Below are 24,450 nucleotides of genomic sequence, written 5' to 3'. Positions count from 1 at the left end.
AGTTTACTTTTATAACACTATAAGGAGTAGGAGCGTAAACATGCAAGAAAAAGAAAATTAATTAAAAAGAACATTTTTTTTACTAAAGTCATTAAAACAATTTTTACAGCATCATTACTTTCAATTTTAATGCTATTATTGCTAAAAATTTAACTTCTTTTTTAATCGTAGAATAAAATGAATCTTATTTTAACTTTTTTGTTTTACTCTTGGTGTTAAAATCTTTTTTATTAAAACACTATCATCTATATTTATGTCATTTATAGTATAATGCACGCATTTTTTGTCCATGCGTGCTAAATATTTTTAATTAAATGAAATTAGACTTATATCTATCTTTTCTTCTACTATAAATTATTTTTATATATCAACTAGCTAACGCTATCCCATTTAAAACAAGACTCGAATACGATACATGCTTTCTTTGTTTAAATTATGTGTATATGCCTTTATGCATGTATGTATTGTTTTAAAATAAAACATTGCACACTTTAAATTATGAAATGACAATAGCGCACATTTTAAATTTTGAAAAATTGAATAAAATTAAAGAAAAATGCATGAAAACATTGTACTGTGATTTTAGAATTTATTTTGATACTTGTGTTATTCTTTCTTTATTAAAAATACAAAGAATTTTTCAAATTTAAAAAAAGAAGGGCTAAAAAATAAAAAATTGTTCAGATTACTTTTTCAAATATTTTTTCCCTAAGATTGTTTTAAGTTAAAATACAATTTAAGGTGAGGCAAATATGATAATATGGCAAAATGATAGCGGATTAAACATATACTCTCTAAAATTCTGATATAACTTATACACAATTTAAAACAAGATTTTATCTCAAATGATATCCTTTTATACTAATAATCCTGCCTAATATATGAAATTTGGTTGCTACTCTACTTTTATAATAAAAAGGCAGTTCGTCAAATCCATTTTAAAATTCAATTGAGAATAAAATTTTTTTCCTTCTAATAGTAAATTTTTTTGTATTATTAAAACTTTAAATAAATTTATTCACATATTAATAGTTTATTACTAATCTTATATCCTTATTTTTTTTTCAATAATAAATGCAGAACCTGGAAATTTATGTTAAATCTCGCAATAATTTTTGTAATTTCTTATCTTGTGTATTCTTTCTTTAATATATTTTAAAATGGCTAATAAAACTTTGTAAGAACAAGTTTTATAATGTAAAGGTTCCTTTTTAATTTTTATCTTTTGTGGCACTCTTAATTTCATACTTTAAAGTTCTTAAAAATCGCGATAAAATTCACTAATTTCACTAATATTACTTTCTTACACTTAACACAATAAATCTTGTCAAATAAGAATTCACCCAAACTGCAATTTTCTTTCTCTGATATAAACATCAATTTATTATTTCTAATTTTTATTCTTCCGTTTTTATGATAAGTATTTATTTAAGTTTAAACAAGAAATTCGCTTTTTAAGAAAATTTATTCATTATTATTTTCTAATACGTATAATTTAACTATTTATTTTTAAATGGACCATTAAATTTGCTGTAATTTTAACAATCTCATTACATCTTTTCACTTGATCGTAAGCAAACTTGGCTACGATACACATATCTTTTATAACTTTAAAAATTAATCTCCTCACAACTATGCCATTTAAAAATTTTCTAGAAACTCTTGATTTCAGTTAAAATGTAAGATAACCGTGATTGATTTTGCCACGCAATTCAATTTCATTAAATCTTAATGGAAGTTATAAACAAATTTTTATTTTCTTTTTTGAGTTTTAAATTATTTATTTTGCCTTTTCTTATTGAAAAAATAGATTTCCTTACTGTTTTACTTTAATTATTATGAAATGTAGGCCAGTTGCTATTAAAGATAAAGTTTCCCCGTTTCAATTCTCATTTTCGTAATTTCTATTATCAAAAAAATAGTCCTTAAAGTTATTGTTCTGTTTTTTTTCCATATAAATAACATTCTTCATATTCTGTAGGAAAATCAAAGAGGTATTAGCATCAACAATCAAATCTTGTTCAAAAGTAATTTTTCTGTTTGCCCACTGACAAAAAAAATTTTTTGGATTTCTTTTTTAAAAAATATAATTGCTATAACAAAAGTTATAAGATCTATAATAAATTGTATAAGATCTTCCAAACAGTTTTGCCTTATAAAAACTATTTCTTATTCATAGTATTAGATGTTTTTAAATTGGAAGTTAAATATTTATAAATTAAATTTATCATTTTACTAGATAGAAAAATTTTCAATTTATAAAAGTTAAAATGACGTATTTTAAAAAAACCGTCTTGTCTCTAGATATAGCTTTAAAGTAATCTTAGCTTAAGGCTTTAATAGCCGTCTCTACTAAATTTAATGAGTTTGTGATGTTACAGCCACCGAAGATATTTCAAGTCAAATAATTTATAAGAAAATAATTGTTCTTCTTCTTAATTAAAAATATTAAATGAAAATAAATATTTATAACAAAAGATATAATGAATGACATATGGTTAATAATACCACACTTTTCTTTTTGTTCATCTGCTACTTCCCCATTTACATCTTTCTTATCTTTCACTTCATCAACGTAGTTTCTACTCAAGTAGTCTACGCGGAGTATTTCACTATCTTTCTTATACTCTAGTTTCATAATTAAAATTTGATAGCTAGCCAACCATTTTTGTATCCTAAGAAGCTCTATTTCGCCCGAATTCAAGCATTCTAGCGCCTTGTGACCAGTAATTAATTTAGATATGGTGCCATATACAATATGCTTAAAATATTTCATAGACCATAACATTGCTAAACATTTCATTTAACTTGTAAAATAATTTGCCTCTTGCTGCATAAATTTCCTCGAAGCAAATTGTCGAGTTTTATAAGTAGGATTGTTTATTTGAATTGTGTCTGTCTAATTTCATATTGTTCCTTCCTTAAATTATCAGTTAGAAATGTATTTATAGTAATAAATAGATTAAAATAAACAAACAATTGCTAGATGAAAGTGCTGAAACTGAATGCATAAGATTTAGATAGAAAAAGTATAGTGTAAACGGATTGGGTGTAAACAAATAAATTAAAAATGTGATCATGTGCTAGTTTGATCATTACATAAATGCAACTGGTTTATCTATAATATCATATTTCTATGACAATATTCCTGCAATTCCCGTTTTTAGGCTCCTGTTTCCAATATAAACGGCTGTAAGAAGTCGAGTCGGAATATACTAACTGATATTTTTAGTCCTCTTTTTGGCTTTAGGAATGCTCTTTTATGTTTTTCTTTCCAGACAATTTTAACATCCAATTTTATTAAATCAAACAGCAGGCAGACTATCATCGAAAAATTTTTTATAAATTTTCAGTAATAATTTATTATTCCAAGAATTCCTACAGTTTCTTTTTGTCATCAGGACTTCCTATTGTCCTGTAGTACAGGCACTGTATTGTTTTAAAATAAAATTCTACTATACCTTAATAAATGTTCTTTATATTATTGCATCGTCATTTATATCCTTATGGTTTTCTACATGACTCCTAATAAACATTTCTTTGTTCATTCTCTTCCCTTCCATAAATTTTATTAATAATTTTTTTTAAAAATTTAAAAAAAAAGTATAATTTTTGTACTTTGTTTTAAAATAACTTTTTGTAAAATCTACTAAAGAATTAATAAAAATTTTATCTTTTGACAGGTGTCTTGTAAATTAATTAATGTTGTGATACTAATATATCACACTGCGCCTCACCTATAATTTTAAATTTTTTACGTGCGTCCATTCTTCATTGTCTAATTTATACCATGCCATATTTTTCCGTATTTCCATTGTTTTGAATGGTCCACAATATCTCTTCTTCAGTTTGTTTGGCTTTAATTCTTTTTGTACATGCAATCTCCTAGATTAATTCCTGTTTCCATGATCTTTTTTAAGCTGTTTTTATTTCTTAAACTACGTCTAGTTCTTTTCTCAGATTAAATAAATTATAACCCGTAAAAAGAGTTCTCGGTGCATTTTTTATACTAAAATTGTAGTTTTCATGAATCCTAAGTACACCCTTCTTCTTATATCTTTTATATCTTTATCTTTTTCATTCTTAATACTTCTAAAATTGTTCCTTTTATTTTCTCCGATATAGCATTCGATTCTAAGGTGTAAGCAAAAATAACTTATATGCTACTGTTAATCTTTTTTAAATTGTTAATTAGTTATTTATGGAGAGGTAGTATGTGGTATAATTTAACACATGTAAATTATTTTAATTTATCTTACTATAAATATTTATTTTATTCATCAAGATTACAAAAGAACAAAAAATTATTAAATACATTTTTGACTTACAATATTTTCAGTGGCTGTTATATACCACACTTAATATTATCAATTACTTGCATCTTCTTCATCTTCGATTCACCTTTGTCAAAAATAATAATATGTCCACAAACTCTACTTTGAATTGCTTTAATGCGGTTTTTTTTAATCTTTAAACTACATTTCTTTAATCTTTTCATTATCTTCTCATAACCTCACCTGACCCTTATCATCATCTCCAAGTGTTAGTATATCATCTAAAAATACAGAAAAAGCATTTTACTATTAATTCTTCAAATACACTATCCATAAATCTTTGAAATACCCCAGGTTAGTTTTTGAATTCATTGGCATCATTGTCCATCTATATAATCTATGTTTGTATTTTAAAGCTATTTTATGTATATCTTTTTTTGCTAGTAAGATTCAAAAGAATCAGTCTTCTATATTTAGTTTTGTAAAGATTCTTTTTCCTTTAAATTAAAAGTATCTCATTTATGCTAGGTAGCAAATACAATTAAACTTCACTAATTTGTAGTAACTCTTACATCAACATTTGGTTTTATTACAGGCCAAATATTGTTTATTTATGTTAATTTTGGCTTTTGCATATATTTTTCTCCATTAATTTTATCATTACTCTACTAATTCCAACTTGTAGCTTCTTAGGTAAACTGTGTATTCTATTACGACTATTTTGTCAGGTTCGGTGTTTAGTTCACATTCATACTCGTTCTTAAAATTTTCAACATAGTTTTTAAAGACACTCCTCCAATTAGAATTTTTCTCTTTCAACTTTAGGGAATGTGAAATTTTATTTTATAATTTACGTTTCTATGTATCATATCTACTATATTGTGCTCTACACACTCGAACTTTTCATCTAAACATCTAAAAAGCTTTATTGATTTTGTGTGTTTTTAACCAGAGCTTTTGACTATATGTCTGCTAATAAAATTACTTTTTATTTGAGTCAAAAACAGCCGTAATTTTTGTTATATAAAATAAATTAAACTTTATTATATTTTTAGAATGTCATTTATGTCGTTTTTTCCCCCTTTACTCCATTAACATCCGCCTTCTTATAAAAGTAAACTTATTTGTCACTTGACAATTTCTTGCAATATGGCCCTCCTTCTTAACAAAAAGCCCTACTATCGATCCTGACACTGGCCTTTTTTTATTTATAAAGGATCCATTCTTTTTAACAACAATTTCACTAAGCTTTTTCGTTTCAGTCTCACAAAAGTCTTACGGTGGTTAATTCTATCAAAAGAGTCTTCATTGATATCATAATTTCTCAGAAAGTGAGCTTTTATTTCGTCTAGTTCCTTTTTCAACCCTGCCACAATAATTTTAGCTAGTTATTTACTGGTAATTAAACAATCTTTATTATTTTTCCTCATTCTTTTAATAAATTCGTAAACTCCCCCTTCCAGCTCCTGTTTCAACCTAGATATTTCCTAACTTGGTCTGTTTCTTTCCAAATTCTACCATTGCAATTTCTTTCCTCATTGCAAAAGAAAAACATCTTTTCATTTTTCTTTCATTATATCATGGTACCAGTTAACGTTCTCGTAATCGACTCTTCATAGGATGCAATCTAGTTTCTCATCTTCTGCCATTTTTTTCCCAGAATGATATAAACTCAATCTCCACGTTTTCTTTCAATATGGGATTCCTTGCCTATTCTACTTTTCACAATGTAAAATTTGTATTCTCCGTCATTTTGTTTGGTTCGTTTATTTCACTTATACAAACTTAAAGTTATAAAATATATCAACAATAATGTTACGTCTCTCATATTTGCCTTCGTCATTATCTTTCTCTCGTTCTAAGTACCAATATTTACCTTTTTTGTATACTCTAGTTTTCAAGTATATTAGAAAAAGGCATTATCGATTTCAAATCTTTTCCATGATTTTTTTCACTTCTTTTTTATTATATTAATCGTATTTGCGTTCGTCACAAAAATTATAAATTTTTAAATTTGCAACATTTTTTTTTAAAGAATTATTTATCAGTTTGTAAATGGTGTCAGTAAACTACCCAAATATTAAACTTAAAGCAAAACAATCAAATATGAAACAGGACTCTGAAACACAAACGTTTCAGAATGAGAATAAAATCATTTAAGCAAGTTTAATAAATAAAAATCCAAGTCTCCTATAATCAAACCATCCCCTTCAAGAACAATGGTAGTAACACAGTTTATTCTCTAATTCGTTCAAATAGTTATAAACCATATCAAAATCTTTGTACTTTATATTTTTTGCAAATAAGCTTTGGAATAGCATTAGGATTTTTAAAATTCCCTTAATTTTTATGTATACTTCTTTTGTGAAATTTTTAAAATAATGCTATAAACTTTAGACATCCTTCAATTTCTTGTAGATATTCTTTTATAGTGCCATAATTTAAATGATAAACTTCTCTAACTTCTTAGCAATAAGAAAATTACGATTTAGGAACTTTTTATTAATTAAGTATCCTTTTAAACTTTCATATGATTTTTCAAATATCTAAGTCTTGTAAAATATTCTAGAATACTAAACTTACTGTGCTTTGTTTTTAATTGTTTTATATTTCCAAATTTCTTTACCATTCTAATAAATCAATAGTTGAAATATCTGTAAAAATTTCTAAGGGTTTTGATTATTTAATTGTTTGTTGTAGAATAAGAATTTCAAAATTATAAATTTAGTTTTACGTATGTCATTTTTATTGCTTTCTAGTTTAATGCTTTATCTTCGATTTTCTTAATTGAATTCATCTTGCTGCACTCTCGCAGAGCTAACTGGATTTAAAATAAATTCTAGACAATTTTTTTTTTTGCCACCAATGACTCCAGTGGCACAATAATTCAGCTTAAGGTAAAATATTATGAAATAAAACCAAGCTCTAAAACACAACAGGTTTTAGGTAAAATTTAGTCTATAAAAGAAATTAAATGTAAATAAATATGCTAAGTAAAAAGCTATGGTATCCCTTTCATTTTTATTATTTAAATATAAAAAAAAAGAATTTTATTTTTTAAATGAAAGTCTTAAAAATAAGGGTATGGTGTTTTACGAAAAGAGCTTAGAATCAACAAAAAGAGGCACAAGTAAGACTTTATAAATTATTTACAAAAAAAGCTAAATTTGTATATTATTTGCGAGGCAGTTTTGTTACACCAACCTCACCTGAGATTATGCCGAAAGCCCGAGTCTTTTTGCAGAAAATATTCACCTTACGGTTCTAAAGGAAGTATTGACAGTTTTCTTTAAAAAGTGATGTAATAACTGCTCTTTTTAATCGTTTTATTCATGTTGTGTTGCATATCCTTTTTTTTCTCATTCGTATCCTTTCTTTTGTTTTAATTTTTATATTTTTTAATTAAATTTAAATATTGGAAAAAAAATTATTATAAGAATAAAGTATGAGAATGTAGTAAAATATCGCATTATTAAGATCTAAATAAAGGTAAAAAAATAACTTGTTACAAAATTTATATAAACATGCTCATGTAGATGGTATTGCTGTATACACTACATTGTAAAAGGTTGTAATATTCTATATCACATAAAAAATTGTTGTGTATCAATAAAAAATATATTTGTTGTAGTCATAATGACCAATCACGTGTTTCAAATGCCCATACGTTAAAACACAAATAAAGCCAGATTATCCTAAACATAGTTTAAACGTAACCATTAAAAGAAATAATTAACTATGAAGATGCAATTTTTTACCAACTTGTTGGCGACTTCCAACAATATTATTAGCATACTGGAATACATTTTTTATCACATTTATTATCTAAATTTTCAAATAAATTTTGCTTTACCGTGAGTTATTTGTTCTTTCTACGGTAAAGTATATTGTTCTAATAATAAGAATAGTTAAAAAATAATTTAATTTTAAATATTAGTATAATTACTTAGTATATGCATTTATTCTTCAGTAAGTGCTTGCTTATCGATTGGCTTAATCCCTTTTTGCTGTTAGCGCGGAACATTTTAACACCATTTTCAAGTATAAAACTTCCTCTGCTTCTTTCCATAGTTAAGATTTCAATATTTACCTGAAGTACTTTATACTGAATATATGCTTGAGGATAATTATACTTTTAAATTATTTTTTTTAATTTATTAAAAGATAATACGGATGTAAGTTTTGTTATAAAATGCAAAAAAGTCTTATCAATTAGAAATGTTGTGATATTATAACCACATGTAAAAATAAAAAAAAATAAAAAATTAACTTTTTATAAAAAAAATTTATATAAATATTTAACCCCAAAAAAGTGATATAGAGAAGTAGTATGCATAGGAGGAACAAAAAGTATTAAATTTTATTTTATAAAAACAAATTTAATTGTTAAATAACAAACCAGAAGAGACATATATTAAAAGCGTAATAGAACGCTGCTTAAAATCTGGAAGCATTTCCAGATATAACCTCAAATATATATAATTTATTAGTTGAATTCTCTACGTTCATATTCTTTATCAATACTATCCATAATGTCTTTTAAAGGGGAAATTAACCATTTAACGTTTGTAGACAAATATGTCATAGAATTGAAAAACAAAAGTAAATTACGATTCATCTCAACTAAAAAATACCGAGGGCGCTCTAATCTTTCAATAAGCATGTTTATAATTACAACCGTACATTCTAGTTGTACAGTTTGTGAAATATTTGTTATTCTTTGTGAGATATCTTTACATTCATTGTAAATAAATTTTAAATTCCTTTTTTGTAGGTTAGTAGTTAAAGTAAAAGACAAAAGATATTTTAACACTTCTTTTAAAAACATATTGCATTCTACTATTAATTCTTTTATAGATTCACATGAAGATTCTTTAAAAATAGAATCTTCTTCTATCTTTTTTATTTGAAATTCAATACTCTTATTTAAATTTTTTTTTCTAATATAATAGAGCCTTTTGGCCTTTGATAACTTATATATAAATTTTTGGTCTATATTTCCAAGAAAGAAATCTTTTTTTGAAATCAAAATTTGCTCATTTTTGGCTCTGTCAAATGCGGATTTTAATTGACTAAGAACCCCCCTACAAAAATCCACAAATATGTCTAAATTTGGCAATTGTTTGTTATTGGGTTGTACTCTTCCATTTTGAAATACAAGATTGTAATTTAATACTTTTTTAGAAACCAGATATCTAGTAAATTTTTCGATATAAGCATAATAAAACTTATTCATTAAGTCTATTTTATCTTTATATGTTGTAATCTCTTTACATTTTATATTTTTACTTTGGTCATTAACATCTTTATCAGAGTTTAAAACTTCATCACATTGTTTTTGGAATTCAAAGCCGTTAGACGCATGATTATTATAAATACTAAAACTATTTTGAAAACTATCTTCCGAATGCCTTGCATCTTCAGAAATTACACACTTACTATTATCGTCCATTATAAGTTTTTTTATAACAGAGGTATCTAGAGTTTCATTATTCCTATCTTTAAAACACTGAGAATTCATTGTATAAAAAATGGGACTATAAGAGGCAGAGCCTAGTCTATTTTTATATTGTAATTCTTCTTCTAAATCTAGAGCATTTTCAATAATCTCTGCTAATTCAAAATCTTCTTGTTCCAAAAATTGATTTGTGTCATCGCTGTTATTTGAAGTTTGATTATATTGATATTTATTTTTTGCGCTACTTTCATTCATATTACTTACGACAGATTCCATAGTACTGATAAAATCATTATTTGTTGAATTATATATGCCTGTAAAAAAATAAAAGAAACTGAACATTTTAGGGATATATTTTTAATTTAAATTTTTATATTTTTAAAAAATCTATAATTAAACAGATTAAGATCTTAAACAACTTTTTATAAAAAAATAGAATAAACGTTTATGATTCATTAAAGCAATCTTTGTGCCATGGTGGGAGTTAGCATTTAATTTATCAGTAAATCTGTATTTATTTACTTGGTTTTATATCTGAAAGCAAATTTTTGTTATTTTAACATTATAAATGTTTGATCTATTTTTCATTAAATTTAATATATATTTGATCATTCGGCTGGCATAAACTTTTAGAAAAATAAACAAAATTTAAAAAATAAATAAGTAAAAATATTTATAATTAAACAAGAATTTAGAAAAATCCTTACAGAAGTAAAATTTGAAAATAACTGTGTCACTTTAAGACACTTCATAAACACAAAGAGATAAAGTATCAAAAAGCTATAATATAGTTTTTTTATTATTACTTTATCTTTCTAATTTCATTATTTAACATTTGTTTGTTAATTATTTTATAGTTTTTAACTTAAAAAAGTAAAGTATTAACGATATAATTACTAAACGTTCTTGTTATGAACTTTTAAAACAAATGTATAATTTATTATTTTAATAATCATCTATATATCTACTATATGATAAAAAGATAAGGAAAGTTTAATTTAATTTTTTTCCCTTCGATTTTAAATTTTGCCAATTTTTTTTTAAAATTTGTTACTTTTATTTTAATTTTTTATTTAAAAGCAGACACACATAAAGTGTCAAAGGACAGTTCTAAATGTATTTAGAGGCACCCTTTGCTTAACCAACGGGAATAACAACTTGACAGGACATTGAAGTTATTATTTACATTAAGATATATGATAGGTAGATAAAAGAGAATTCATAACATTTAAAATAACATTATTATGTAGAACTTGCATTGTAGTATAACAAGTCGTTGCCATGTCAAAAACATTAAAAGTTAAATTTAAATATAAAAAAAAATTACCCCTTGGGGATGAAACTATGAAAGAACTTTAATTTCGCCTGTTTTTGACGAAAATTTTTTTTTAACCCACAAGCCATGACCAAAAAAATAAACAAGTTGGAATTCAAATTTGGAAAGTTAGTGATTGAGTGTGAAGGCTATCTTTACAATGCCGATGGTGTCGCAAAAAAAGGCCTTAAAGGCGTTATACTCATAGGAAAGGTTGTAAAGGAAAATTATTACAGATGTTGATTTTAAATTTTAAAGTTCTGTAGATCATCATACTCATGAACAAAATGATTGTATATTAATGAAAAAACAGATGTCTAATATGGTTAAAAAGCAAGCATCTGCTACAAATGAGCCAACAAAAGATATTTTAGCTCGTTTTTTTTGAAGATCTTGGCTTATACTTTCTTATAAAGTTACGAAAAAATAAAACACTGAGCAATTTAATTTCTCACACTCGTAAAAAACAATTGAAAAAGCCAGGAAATGTTTGTCGTAATTGCTTTTATTTAGTTTTTCTATCTTCTCCTCGTAAATAGTTATTATATATTTTATAGCTAATAAAATTGCACCTTTAATTATAAGGTGGTTGAAAAGTTATTACAGTATTTACGATGATATTCCTAATAAGTACAAAAAACTGTAAATAGTGACGATTTTCTTTTACATGACTCTGGCTACAATGATCCTAACAGAATTCTTTTCTTCGGCACTCGAGAAAATCTTTTAATACTGAAAGAATGGTAATATTGGATTATGGATAGAACATTTATTGTTACATCTACAGATTTTGAACAGTTATATGTTATACAATCTAATGTGTTAACGGTTAATATTAGTTTATTATATATATTAATGAAACATAGAACACCATTAAATTATGATAATGTCTTTTATAATTTAAAAAAGTTAATTAATTGGAATATGCATAAATAAATTATTATTGATTTTGTGGTGGCAGTAATTACACCACTTAAAGATGCTTTTCCAACTACTAAAATTAGAGGTTGCGCATTTTACTTTAGTTAAGGCATATGGCGAAACGTATGTGGATTAGGTTTAATCAGGGAATACAAAAAAAATCAATTTATTTTTAGAATGTTTTTACAACTTGCCTTTGTGCCTTATAATAACGTTAAACTTGAATTTAACAAGATTGTAACTTGGATTATTAATGAAAATAAATATTAAGAACCAAAATTATTTTGAGAAAACTTTTATAGTAATAGATTGTTTTGATAATAGTAACTGTTGGGATAAAACATGGGTTTATTTAATAATTATTATTTATATAACAGACATATCAAATCCATTAACCCAATACTGCTGATTGACATGTCTACATCCTTACTGTCCTGTGCTACTTCCTCTTTTAAACTTTTAACATGATTTTTGCTTGCAACTATTGTTCTACCGTCTTCTAACCTTACTTTATAGGAATTAAACTTAATTTCAACTATTATACCTTTCTCCTGCCGTTTTGGCTCCAATTTACCTTCTTGTGGGTTAATAGCTCTATACCAGACTTTATCCCCAACCTTTGGTTTATTATTTTCAGAAATTTTAGATGTTTCACCACAGCCATATTCTAAACGATATTTCCTAAGATTTTCTCTTGCTTCACACTGATAATATTTCTTGTCCTTGCCTGCTTTAACACTGTCTTGTTCATCCATATAATTCGTACTTCTTCACTTGTGTATCTCTATTGGTGCACATCCTATACTTCGGTGATAAGACCACATATATGCTTTATTTGCTTTCTTTGTACATTTGGCTCAATCGTATTTCCCAAATTCTGTTAGCTTTCGTAATTTTGCTAAAAATGTTCTGTTAAAACGTTCTACAAGACCTGTTGTCGTTGGTTTGTAAGGGGATCCAAATTTCCAGACAAGTTTCTTTTCCTTAGCAAATCTTTCACATATTTTATTCTTAAATTCTCTTTCATTATCTGTTAGAATTGCCTTCAGGACTTCGTATTTTTTACAATTCGGATTTCTATTAATTGAATTACCGTGTTCATATCTTTCGTGTATACCGGCACTACTTCCGCTGTCTTAGAAAAGTGATCTATCATTGTAATTAAAAATCTAAAGCCGTCTTCGCTCTCTCGAAATGGTCCCACCATGTCTATTTCCCAAACGTCACCTATCTGGTTAACTGTAAGCGGAGTAATGTCTTTATATTTTGACATTGGGCTTTCCATTTGGCATATATAGCACTTATCTACGTAACTGTCTATGTCACTGTTCATTTTGCCCCACCGGTATTTTCCATTTATATTATATTTCATGTTCTGCTTAGATCCATGACCCAAAAATCATGGTAAAATTTTATAAGTTCCTAACCTCTTTGTCTAGTTACTTCTATTTTTTTTCTTTCCTCATGCTCTTGGATAGCAAATATCAACTTATTGTGTCTTTAAATTCTCGACTCAAGTGATCTGCACTATTTGTTTCTCCTACGACGTGCCGTATCTCAAAATCAAACTCTTGTAGTAGTAGCAACCATCTTTCCAGTTTCGCTTTGATGTTTCTTGATTTGAATAAGTATTTTAATGCTTGATTGTCAGTTTTCAGAATAAATTTTCTTAACAGCAGATATTCTCTGAAATGGTCACAGGCTTTTATAACCGCAAAAAGCTCGTGTTCCGTTGTATAATAATTTCTTTCCGCCGATAAATGCAATGAGCTATAAAAAGAAACAACGCGTTCTTCCCCATTTATTGATTGTCGCGGCCCAAAGCGCAACCATGCTTTTTCTTTATTTTTTTAAACTCAAACCTACATTTCATCTTTGTGTTGATTGAGATCTTTGCATTATATCTTATATCATTTGTATAATCATTAGTAGATAGTAATGTTATGTTATAGATAGAAAGTCGTTTTTCTGTTTTTTTACGATTTTCATTGTACCACACACACCACACAACAAATTAATCAATACAGATAGATACATACATATATTTTATAGAATTACTACCTGTCAGCTTTTTACGAACGCAAGACACATTTTTCTTCAAAAATTTAAATAAAGGCTTGTTTAGATATCTTTGTACAGGCCATCATGGAAATTAAACACGCAACAATGGAAAAGTTTTTTTTGAAATAACAACTTGAACATAGTTATTAACTAATCTGCTTTTCATTTTATAAAAGTTAATATACATGAAAATTTTTAAGTTTTTAAAGTATTTTAAATAACCCTTATGAGGCTTACTATCAAATCGCAAGAAGAATATGATAACATCGTAAATATTCTTAAAGGCGAGGATACGACGGTAGATGGCAACAAACATACTAAGTATCGTTTAAAAAGGAAGGTTGGGCCGTTTATCTTGATAAATAATTTACTTTATCTGAAAGATGCATAAAATGGTCATAATCGGGTATTTGTAAAAAGAACAGTCTTTTTGTAAAAGTAGAAGTACAAAACTGCACAACCAAAACCATTATGGTCAAAATCGTCTTTACGAGTTGTGCAAACAGCTCTTTTTTTTGATTCCCAGATTTGTCATTAGGGAAGTTTGTAAAGAGTGAAATGTTTGGTTTGCAAGCTCAACCCCTTAAGATAAAGGAAAAGTTTAAGTATATTCTGGCTAAGAAGCCTTTTGAAAGGTTAATCATTGATCTTGTTGATATGAAGACTTACGCAGAACAAAATGATGGTTTTTGTTGGATACTTACGGGTATAAATGTATTTTTAAATATACATAAATTATGCCCTCAAAAGTAAAACTGCAGCCAAGGTTCTTTCATATCTTAAAATGGCTTTTTATAAACTTGGTGATCCTCAAATAATTCAATGTGATAACGAAAAAGAATTTAGAAATTTTTGTTTGATTGATTTTTGTAAGGAAAAAAACATTGTTCTGATACATGGAAGGCCGGGACATTCACAAAGCCAAGGTCAAATCGAACGATTTAATTTAGCGCTAACACGTTATTTGCAAAAGCATCTGTGTGATGGTGTGTTTACTGCCGGCAAAAACTGGCTGGAAATTTTAGATAAGAAGACTTATGAGTACAATGTGGCGATACATTCTGCAACCAATAAGTCCCATTTAATTTATTTTTTGGTAGAAGCGAGTTCACTACTATAACACGTCCTATAGATAGTAACATATTTATCCGGATAAGAATCATATTGATATACAATATATTTGAAAAAAAAGAATATTTTTTGGAACTTTATGTAAGTCAAGTTATGGTAAAACTTGATTTGTTTTTGCTGTAAATTTTTTTAATGTACGTTTTTACAGCGTATTTGGTTCTTTTTTTTTCTTTACATTAAACGATAAATTTTAAAAATTGTTTAAAAAAAAGGAATATTTTTATTTTAATATTTAGTATAATTTCCTTTTGCTCTAAAACATGCTAAAGATTTTTTGTAAAAGCCTAAAGCCAATTTTTGACACAATTTCAATGAGAAATTTGCTGCCATTTACGTAATATTATTTCTTTCAATTCATTTAAATTTTTAGAGCGATATTGTGATAATTTTTGCTTTATAATAGCCCAAAGTGTCTCAATTGGAGTTAAATCTGGAGATTGTGCAGGCCAAGAAAGAAGTTTAAATTGTTTTGACTTGAAATACAGCTTTGCAGCATGCTTGGGATAATTGTCTTGTTGAAAAATGTAATCTTGCAGACCCATTAATCTAGCCGAATCAGGTAAATTATTAGATAAAACATACTTAGTATTCAGCATTCATTTTACCTTCAATAAAAACAAGTTTTCCTACACCAAAATATGAAGAGCATCACCATACCATTACTGATCTTTAACATTCTTTACAGATGCAGACAAATTACATGTGTTATGGCCTGCAGAAGCTTCACGCCACACAGAATCTTTACCATTAGAGCAAAAAAGGTTGAACTTGCTCTCATCTGAAAAAATTATCTCTTTGTCTCATTATGTGATAATAGTAAAAATTGTCTACTTTTCTCAAACCGGATCAAAATGTTTTTTTTGAAAAGGAATGATTTTTTTATTGGTGTAAAAGCTCTAATATTATAATCATTAAGTGTCTTTTTTATAGTTGAATAAGAAACCTTTCGATTGGTCTTCGCTTGCAGTTCAATAGATAGTTTTCTTAATGATGTTTTAGGTTTTTTTATTAATTTTAATTATAGCTGTAACATCATTGGCTTGTAACTTCTTTTTCCCGCCAGCCCTTTTAGATCGTTCAACTGTGCCTTTTTCTTCCATATTTTTTACAATTTTAGATACTGTACTTTGTGAAATCTTGATTTTCTTGCGACTTTGACCTGAGGCATTTTTGGTTGGAAAGCAAAATAATTTCAATTTTGTCTTTAAAAGTCAACAGCATATAGGGTTGGTTTTTTAAAGTATAAAAGAATGTATTTTTTGCCGGAAAAATTGTAGGTTTGAATCAAAAATTATAATATTCCTTTTTTTTAAAAAAGAAAATAATTAAAGTTCTAGCGTCAAAAAAGCTGTAAAATTTTGAAAAGTTGTAGTGCAAAATTGTCTTAATAAGTCGAAACAATAGTTATTTATCAAAAAAATCTTTACTTGTAAAAAAATATTTCTTTTTTTTGAAACAAACTGTACAACTTAAAAATATTAAAGAGGATGATATAAAGTCATTGATACAATTTAAGCTAATCAAAAATATCTAGCACGCATGGACAGAAAATGCATGCATAATTCTATTAATGACATAAATATGGATGACAATATTCTGATAAAAAAAGGTTTTGATATAAATAGTAAAACAAAGAAGTTAAAATTAGACACATTTTATTCTACACTTAGAAAAGTAACTAAATTCTATCAAATAATCGTACTAAAGTTGAAAATAGTGGTATTGAAGAAATTGTATCAATAAGCCTAGTGAAAAAAATAAATTCTTTTGATTAATTTTCTATTTTTTTACTTGTTTACGTTCTTAATCCCCGTTTGATTATAAAAGTAATCTAATATAGATTTGATATGCCAATCACTCTGTATATAACACATAGTTATAGCATCGTATAATTTTAATTTTTTATTTAAAATAAATATATTTTTAGTAAATTTTTTAATTACAAGTTTAAAGTTTTTATAATAATTTTTTTAATTTAAATTTAAAGATGCATCTCAATTCTTTTAAAATTAAAACTTTTAAATAAAAAATTTAAAATATTATTTTTTTTAAAAAACTTCGTTTTCCAATAAAATTTGTTTTTTCTTAAATTAATTTTTTCTGTTAATTAACTATGATTTCAATTAATTATATTAAAATGACAAAATTATACTTAAAAAAAAGCAAATATAAGGCCACACTAAAAAAGAAATTGAAAAAAAGTATATAGATGCTTTCAGATAAATAATTTTATGGATTATTTATTTAAAATAGAGCAACGATATAATTTTAAACATGGTCACTCTCTATGCAAGGTCGCTCTCTGGAGCCGTGACAATAAATAGAAAAGCATTGCTTATAGTAGGATGCTTAAAACTCTCTTATTAACATTTCTTGAGAGTATAAAAAATAATTGTAATGAGGTAGATTTTAATTTAAATTATATTTTTAAGAAGATAATGCATCTTGCCATCGAGCTTGTGCAACTAAGATATAGTTTTAAAATAATAATATTGATTGCATGGACTTGTAGATAAAATAAAGAAAGAAATTACAATAGTAGAAGTTAACCACGTGTTTTGAAAACCCTACACTGTTGAAACGGAGAAAAAACATAAATTCTAGCAAACCATACAACCTCAATGCGTAAGTTAAGTCTAAAATTATCCCCTATGTGATGACGTGGGATGGTATAGTAACAAATCATCACCCCCTATATGCAAACGACCTAGGATTGGAGTTTTGAACAGAGGCATATATACAAACAAGAGTTTTTAAGATGACACTGTAAAGCCTAGCTATAGCCAGTCGCCGAAGCCCCGACATTTATCTGGGGTTAGAAGTAGGTATTGAAAAGGAAAACTTTAAGATGATGGACTCGGGATTAGAAGTTTCGAAGACGGCCTGTAATGAATAAAAACAAGAAAACTTATATATATACCCCAAGAAATATATCTTTTTTCATTGCGTGGACTACCGTCATTAAGTCCAAATCTGAATCCTCTTGTAATTTATCGGCAGATATGTCAAAAATATTTTATAAAAATGGAAAACAATTTAGTAATATTCAAAATTTGCATTCTGCGATATTAGTAGCCTAATCAAGTTTTACATCCGAAAATCTGTTAAAATATGTCATTAGAATGCAGAAGAGGATGATTGATGTTGTTAAAAAAAGAGGTGATAAAATCAATAAATAATTTTTATTTTTTTTAAAAAAGCCTCAAAACCATCATATTCCTTAGATACATTAAAAAGCTTAAAACAACTTTTCTAAATCAAAAAACATTAAATAACAGATATTATTTTTTTAAGTATGTGTTTGTATTTTAAAGTTTGAGTTAAATTTGACATTTCGTTTTAATTGTAAGACTAATTATTTTTTTAAACGTTTTGTAGTAGCTTATATTAAAAAAATAAAATCATACAGTACTTTATTGCAACAAAAATAAAACTAATGTATTATTTACTGCCGTGCTTTGAAAAATAAGAATAACGCGTTTGTAGATTTGTTAAGCGGTTTATTCGTTTCCATTTTTGATTTCTCAAGCAGCAATTCTTTTATATATTTTTTAAAATTGATTAAACAAACAAATCAGTGAAAATAAAGAAAGACAAAAAGTATTAGAACGTGTCAACATAGTAAAGTAGGATAAAATCGTTTAATGGTTTGTTTGGACAAACTTACTGTAATGATTAAATAAACAATCTATTTGATGTAGTTAGTTCAATATACGAACTAAGATACTATGAAACTAAACGTGTAAATAAAAATTTAATTAAGCTCATGTAGAAAACATTTTAGAAAGTTTTTACCAACATAGCCAGTCACAATTTTTTTTAATATTTTTTTTTTATATTTTTTTACTATATTTTTTAATTTATTATAAAAAAATTATAAAAATGTTTTTATAAAAAAAGAATTCAAGGAAGTGTGAGCAACTATAATAAAATTACTTGTAGTAATATCTACCATTACCACACTTATTCTATTTGTTTTCTTTGTTTATTTTTAATATATTCTTTGTTTATATTGTTGCATGTCGTGAGTAATGTTATTATTGTCATAACCTTTGTGCTATGACAAAAAATTGTATAAATTATTTATTTTAGTTTTAAAAACTCACAATCGCATTTTAAAAAAAAATCATAAAAATAAAAACTTTAAGGAAGGAGATCAAAAAATGAATAATAGGAGGAGAAAATGGTATAGCGCGGGAATTGGTACAGCCCAGAGTGTGGATTAAGGTAGAAATCAAAAAGTAATAAAATAATGATTGTAAAATTTATGTATTTTTGAAAAATATTTTAAAAGCAGGGCGTATCCCCGCGGGCACCACATTATTAAACAAATAAAACTATATAAGAAAAAAATGAATAGTTAAAATCGATTTAGCATACCAACAAGGCGGAAGAGCAAACAATAGGATTTATCACGATTAAACATTATTAAATTTCCTTTATCTTAAAATTATATCAATATTACCCATAAGACTACAAAAACAAGCCTTAGAATCTTAGGCGCCCTTGAGGCTTATCTCTCATTTGGCCGCATTCCTGATGAGTACCCTAGTATTAAAAAATACAACAAGCGTATTCTAGAAGTTAATATGTTAGATCGAGCTATGCACGTAGTGCATGGCAATTTTATTAATACACCCGACTTCAAGGGATAAGAGAAAAACAAGCGATAAAATTTTTAAATTCACGAAGTTTTATTTTTAGAAAGTTCTATTTTAATTTAAATTTTACAATTTTTTATGTGAATAAGTCCTACAAAAATAACAATAAATTAAGTACACAGAAAAATTATCGTCAAGGATTCCTAATTCCTCATATTTAACTATTTTAACTTTTAATTATTTAATTTCGTGCAAGAAAGAGAAAAGGTAAATAAACTTGATATTGACAATTATAATTTTTAAAATAAACGTTTAGTGCTTTAAATTTTAACTTCACTAGTTTTTTTATTATCTATAAAGAATAACAGAGTTGGTGTTTAATAATATAATATCTTTGTTCCAGATAGTTAGTTAATTCTTTCTAAACGCTTCTCTTTATAAAGTCCTTTCGAATCATAATGTTTTTTCGTTACAAAACTGTCGTAACCTCTAGCGAGGTTGACGAAACCAAGTTACTGTTTTAAAATTAAACAAATATATCTGTTACTATAATGATTTTAACATCATCCCTTAAAAATAATTTGCCATAGGAAATTTACAAAAAAGTTCTAAAAGATAAGGCTTAAAAAACCATATTTTTTTTGTAAAAATACTGAAAGATAAGGGACCAAAAAAAGAATTTTTTTGTAAAATTTTATAATAATCCAATCTAAAAAATCTGTTTGGTTTTATGAATATTAAATCTAAAAAAACTAACTAATATTAGTGCTTGACATAATTGGGGTTTAACATTATGATAGAAAAAAATATCCCGCTCCAGGCGGTTAGTCTCATGCTTTAAAACGCGTCTTCTTACTAAGTCCTTTCGGATCGTAATATCTTTTCTTTACATATCTTCCATTTTTAAGTCTCACTATATAAGAATCTTCTGAGCAGGTCTTAATTATCATACCCCGATTTAAAAATCTGTCTTTATTGTACTAATTACATCCTTTTAAATTCTCATTTTTAGCAGCTCTAACCTTTTCGTGTTTAATAAATTGTTGCCTATACCACTGCTTAAACCTCTTAGCATAACTTCCTTGGGAACTATTCTCTATCATAACTGTCCCTGTCTTATCATCTACAGCTTCTACCAGAATGCATTTTAATCCTGCATGGAAGCTTAAGTTATATTTCTCAATTGCTTCATAAACTTTGTCTGTAAATGATTCCTTCTTACTTTTTAATATTCCATCTCTTATTGTCCTAATGGTTCTATTAATCCTACCATTAATTCTGTGTGACTCTAAGCTTAGCCTCCTGCGTTCAATGCTCAATGTCTTACAAAGCTTCCTCATGTCCTTATTTCAAATACTTTGCCGTTATCGGTTACTATTTACTCTGGTTTTTTACCCTTAGTAAATATATCCTTCAAAAAAGTAATTACTTCAGATGCGTGCTTGCTTTTTATAACTTTTCTCAATAATCTTCTCGCAAAGTAATCAATCCAACTATGACAAAAAATCTTTCTTCCCTAAATTTAATTAAATCGATACCAACTTTTTTTAAATATCTTGCTATAATTATAAAATTACTGACTGCGCTCGTCCTTCTGACACGTCTCACATCTCTTTAAAGCTCTTTCTATTTAATCTTTTATTAATGGCTTATAGTTTTGTTTTCTTAACTTGTATTATACTGTAGTTTTACTTCTATAAGTTAATTCAAATGCCAATCAATAATCAATTTTTCTTTATTCTTCTCGAAATAAATCTCCCATTCTCTTCCGCTAAAAAAAGCACACATCTCTTTTTTGTCAACGTATTTAAAGTGCTTATTTCTTTTACATTCAATTTGTTTATCTTTTCTAGCCTAATTTTTTTCTTTTTCTCTTCTTCTTCGGCTGTATATAATCTACTAAGTAAATCAGCCACTACCATTTCTTCTTCCGCTATATACTCAATCTTAAAGTCGAACTCCTGAATCTTCTCAAACCATCGATTAATTGGCGCTATTTCATCATTTCCCCCTTTGTTTTTTAAACAAAATAAATGTATTTTTTAAAAAAATGATTGGCTACAAAAAATTGAAATCTAAACATTTGTATAGTCTATATAATGAAGTCCTAATTATCCTGTTTTCGCTGTTTTGAACGTTTCATTTCCTCCATTGCCACTTATTTAAAAACAAACTTGTTCAGCTTTTATTTATGCCAGCACGTTTTCGATAGGCATGCTTAAGATGTGATCACAGGTTTTTAATTTGGTTCGTATGTGCTCCTTAAGCATTAAAAACCCAACAGAGTGGTTTACCACTTCATGGCAAGATCCAAATTTAGTAACAGCCCTGGGGTAAGATGGATAACCATCAATAACAATGATAGATACGGGTACAACATGTCTAGTATAATCGGAACCTTTCTGTCAGGAACAAGCTTTAGAACAAAATTCCTACAGTTTCCCTCTTCTACACCCCTACTAACCATTGTACATTAGATTTGTTGTCTAGAATACTAGATGGGTTAGGTATTAACTCCCCATTACAGATAGCCGCTTCGTCAAACTGCACTCCAATCCTTTTCCACCTATTTTAACCATTTCTGGCTCTTGTTCAGAAATTACTTGCAAAATCAGGTCTTTGATTTTAATGTAAGTGTTCTCCGAACAATCGCAGAATTCAATGGCCTGTCTTAGGGTATAATCATATACCCAGCAATACATTTCCCTAAGAATTTTTACAAATTCTATATCCAAGATGGCCATTTTAGACCCCTTCTTTAGGCTTGGCTTTGATCTGCATGCCTTTAGAAGAGCATCTGTAAGTATACCCGTCTATATACGTAAATACGTGGCAGCCACCATAATCCTCATTTTGTTGTCACATCTCACACAATTTTTTTCATTTTTTATAAGATCAATTTATATAAAAAATTCTATTGTTTTGGCATTTTCTAGAAAAAATGCTTCACTAAATTTAAAACATAAAACTACCTCTTTTAGATTTTACATAAGAGGGGTTAAAAAATAATTCTTTTTTTACCTTTACTTCATCTTTCCATCCCCCTTCGAATAACTACGTTCACTTTAAAAAATTCTGTACGTAGTTATTCGGATGGGGTAGAAAGATGAAGTAGTGCCGGTATAACCATAACCTACTATAACATTAAACAGTTTTATGCCTGAAAAAACGTTAAAAGAACAATAAGTGAAGTAATTAATAATTACAATACATGTAAAACGTATAAGAAATCCACTAAAATACTAAGATAAACAAACCCCAATCACGGAAAATCTCCCTTTGAAAAAATTGGCATCGATATATTCGGGCCGATAGACATGAGAAACTACAAAACAACTGACGAAGACTATAAAGGAAATTTTTTGACTATAACTGATATATATACACCATTTGGTCAAATATATTATCTTAATAAACTATGATTCAAACGTAAATAAAAAAGGTAAAAAAATGGCTTTTACAATTTGGAACACCGCGGACATTAATAGCAGACAATAGCACCCAACTAGTTAGTAAAAATTTGAAAATTTTTAAAAAAACACGAGACCAAATCAGTACACACATGTTTGTACAAGCCAACGCCAAATGAAATTGTCCCAGATAATTAAGAACGAATTCAGAAATAATACAAAAAATGAGGCGTAGACTTAATTTAAATTACAAAAGATCAAAACTACATTTACTCTTCGAAAAAATATACAAATATAACTTTTGCGATCCCGTTGATAAACTATAAACAAGTTTAAAGAAAGACTGCCAGAAAAGAAAACCAAAAACGTCAACATGACAATAATTAAATCACACGATCAAGTATATGTATGATAGGGCTGTTTTATCGATCTGTAGCAGAAGAAGGTGTTGAAAGAAATGATTTATTGCATGATTTCTGTTTCTCTAAACCCATGATACCCCTTTTGGAAACATTTTCCCTAAATAGCTTTTTAATTTACTCGTGAGAGCCGTCAAACAAAATTAATATTTTTATCAGTTGATTTTGGCACTATTTAGGTGTCCCAAAATCCTTACTGTTTGTTTGATTTTATTTAATTTATTCTTTTAGACGTTTGGCGGGTTGACGGAACATTCGGATCGAGGGATTCTAATGGTCAGTGATGGTTCATCTACTGACAATAGTAAAAAAGTTTACACAAAAAAAACAGAAGAGCAATATACGAGAGACCAGTTACAGTCAGTGAAGTAGAAAAAAGGGGGAAATGGATCAAAGTAGCAAAAAAAAGGATGGAACCACGTGAAAGATATCAAATGAGGGGGTAGGATGTTGTGTTCCACAATACTAATATTATATTTAATGTCAATCTTTTTGATGCTCTCGACATATATTATAAATTTATTATAAAACTTCTTCCCCAAATAAAGGGCATGATAAAGTCGAATATGACCTTAATAAATCATTATCACGTATGTTCTATTATTGAAAGACACCTCAATCGAAAATACGTTATCGTCATTTGCACAGTAAAGCTGTAATGTTCTTTTTTTTTTACTAGTTATAAGATAGTACAGATGTAGATTTTGTTAAAAAGTATGTGAAAATCGTGTCAATTAATACTTTATTAAATATATCAGTTAGATTTTACTCGATCATATTCTTTTTCAATATTATCCACAATGTTTTTTAAAGGGGAAATAAACCAGTCTATTTCTAAAGATAAATGAATCGCAGATTTA

General features: G+C 27.1%; 10 protein-coding genes across 10 annotated transcripts; 3 read left to right on the top strand and 7 right to left on the bottom strand.

Annotated features, from left to right (window-relative positions):
* Positions 1 to 2,395: 2,395 nt before the first annotated feature.
* AAJ76_6200021675 (hypothetical protein) lies at positions 2,396 to 2,776 on the bottom strand (the record flags this gene model as incomplete). The annotated part of the gene is made up of 1 exon (XM_024476163.1): positions 2,396 to 2,776. One exon carries the CDS (start codon positions 2,774 to 2,776, stop codon positions 2,396 to 2,398), a length of 381 nt encoding a protein of 126 aa, XP_024330278.1.
* Positions 2,777 to 3,163: 387 nt separating this feature from the next.
* AAJ76_6200021123 (hypothetical protein) lies at positions 3,164 to 3,328 on the bottom strand (the record flags this gene model as incomplete). Its single annotated transcript, XM_024476162.1, has 1 exon — positions 3,164 to 3,328. One exon carries the CDS (start codon positions 3,326 to 3,328, stop codon positions 3,164 to 3,166), a length of 165 nt encoding a protein of 54 aa, XP_024330277.1.
* Positions 3,329 to 8,760: 5,432 nt separating this feature from the next.
* AAJ76_6200014377 (hypothetical protein) lies at positions 8,761 to 10,074 on the bottom strand (the record flags this gene model as incomplete). Its single annotated transcript, XM_024476160.1, has 1 exon — positions 8,761 to 10,074. The coding sequence occupies one exon, from the start codon at positions 10,072 to 10,074 to the stop codon at positions 8,761 to 8,763; it is 1,314 nt and encodes a 437-aa protein (XP_024330276.1).
* Positions 10,075 to 11,134: 1,060 nt separating this feature from the next.
* On the top strand, positions 11,135 to 11,290 carry AAJ76_6200013316 (hypothetical protein; the record flags this gene model as incomplete). Its single annotated transcript, XM_024476159.1, has 1 exon — positions 11,135 to 11,290. The coding sequence occupies one exon, from the start codon at positions 11,135 to 11,137 to the stop codon at positions 11,288 to 11,290; it is 156 nt and encodes a 51-aa protein (XP_024330275.1).
* Positions 11,291 to 12,330: 1,040 nt separating this feature from the next.
* AAJ76_6200011728 (hypothetical protein) lies at positions 12,331 to 12,723 on the bottom strand (the record flags this gene model as incomplete). Its single annotated transcript, XM_024476158.1, has 1 exon — positions 12,331 to 12,723. The coding sequence occupies one exon, from the start codon at positions 12,721 to 12,723 to the stop codon at positions 12,331 to 12,333; it is 393 nt and encodes a 130-aa protein (XP_024330274.1).
* Positions 12,724 to 13,013: 290 nt separating this feature from the next.
* Positions 13,014 to 13,340, bottom strand: AAJ76_6200011111 (gag-pol fusion protein; the record flags this gene model as incomplete). Its single annotated transcript, XM_024476157.1, has 1 exon — positions 13,014 to 13,340. One exon carries the CDS (start codon positions 13,338 to 13,340, stop codon positions 13,014 to 13,016), a length of 327 nt encoding a protein of 108 aa, XP_024330273.1.
* Positions 13,341 to 14,255: 915 nt separating this feature from the next.
* On the top strand, positions 14,256 to 14,420 carry AAJ76_6200010195 (hypothetical protein; the record flags this gene model as incomplete). The annotated part of the gene is made up of 1 exon (XM_024476156.1): positions 14,256 to 14,420. One exon carries the CDS (start codon positions 14,256 to 14,258, stop codon positions 14,418 to 14,420), a length of 165 nt encoding a protein of 54 aa, XP_024330272.1.
* A 393-nt stretch (positions 14,421 to 14,813) lies between these two features.
* AAJ76_620009637 (hypothetical protein) lies at positions 14,814 to 15,149 on the top strand (the record flags this gene model as incomplete). Its single annotated transcript, XM_024476165.1, has 1 exon — positions 14,814 to 15,149. One exon carries the CDS (start codon positions 14,814 to 14,816, stop codon positions 15,147 to 15,149), a length of 336 nt encoding a protein of 111 aa, XP_024330271.1.
* A 5,592-nt stretch (positions 15,150 to 20,741) lies between these two features.
* Positions 20,742 to 21,101, bottom strand: AAJ76_620003350 (krab-a domain-containing; the record flags this gene model as incomplete). The annotated part of the gene is made up of 1 exon (XM_024476164.1): positions 20,742 to 21,101. The coding sequence occupies one exon, from the start codon at positions 21,099 to 21,101 to the stop codon at positions 20,742 to 20,744; it is 360 nt and encodes a 119-aa protein (XP_024330270.1).
* Positions 21,102 to 22,271: 1,170 nt separating this feature from the next.
* AAJ76_620001946 (hypothetical protein) lies at positions 22,272 to 22,505 on the bottom strand (the record flags this gene model as incomplete). The annotated part of the gene is made up of 1 exon (XM_024476161.1): positions 22,272 to 22,505. The coding sequence occupies one exon, from the start codon at positions 22,503 to 22,505 to the stop codon at positions 22,272 to 22,274; it is 234 nt and encodes a 77-aa protein (XP_024330269.1).
* Between the last annotated feature and the right edge of the window lie 1,945 nt (positions 22,506 to 24,450).

The sequence above is a fragment of the Vairimorpha ceranae genome (genome assembly GCF_000988165.1).
Source record: "Vairimorpha ceranae strain PA08 1199 chromosome Unknown NODE_62, whole genome shotgun sequence".
Lineage (NCBI taxonomy): Eukaryota > Fungi > Microsporidia > Nosematidae > Vairimorpha > Vairimorpha ceranae.
The sequence above is the reverse complement of the archived record's forward strand: the minus strand, read 5'-3'. Positions and strand labels throughout refer to the sequence as shown.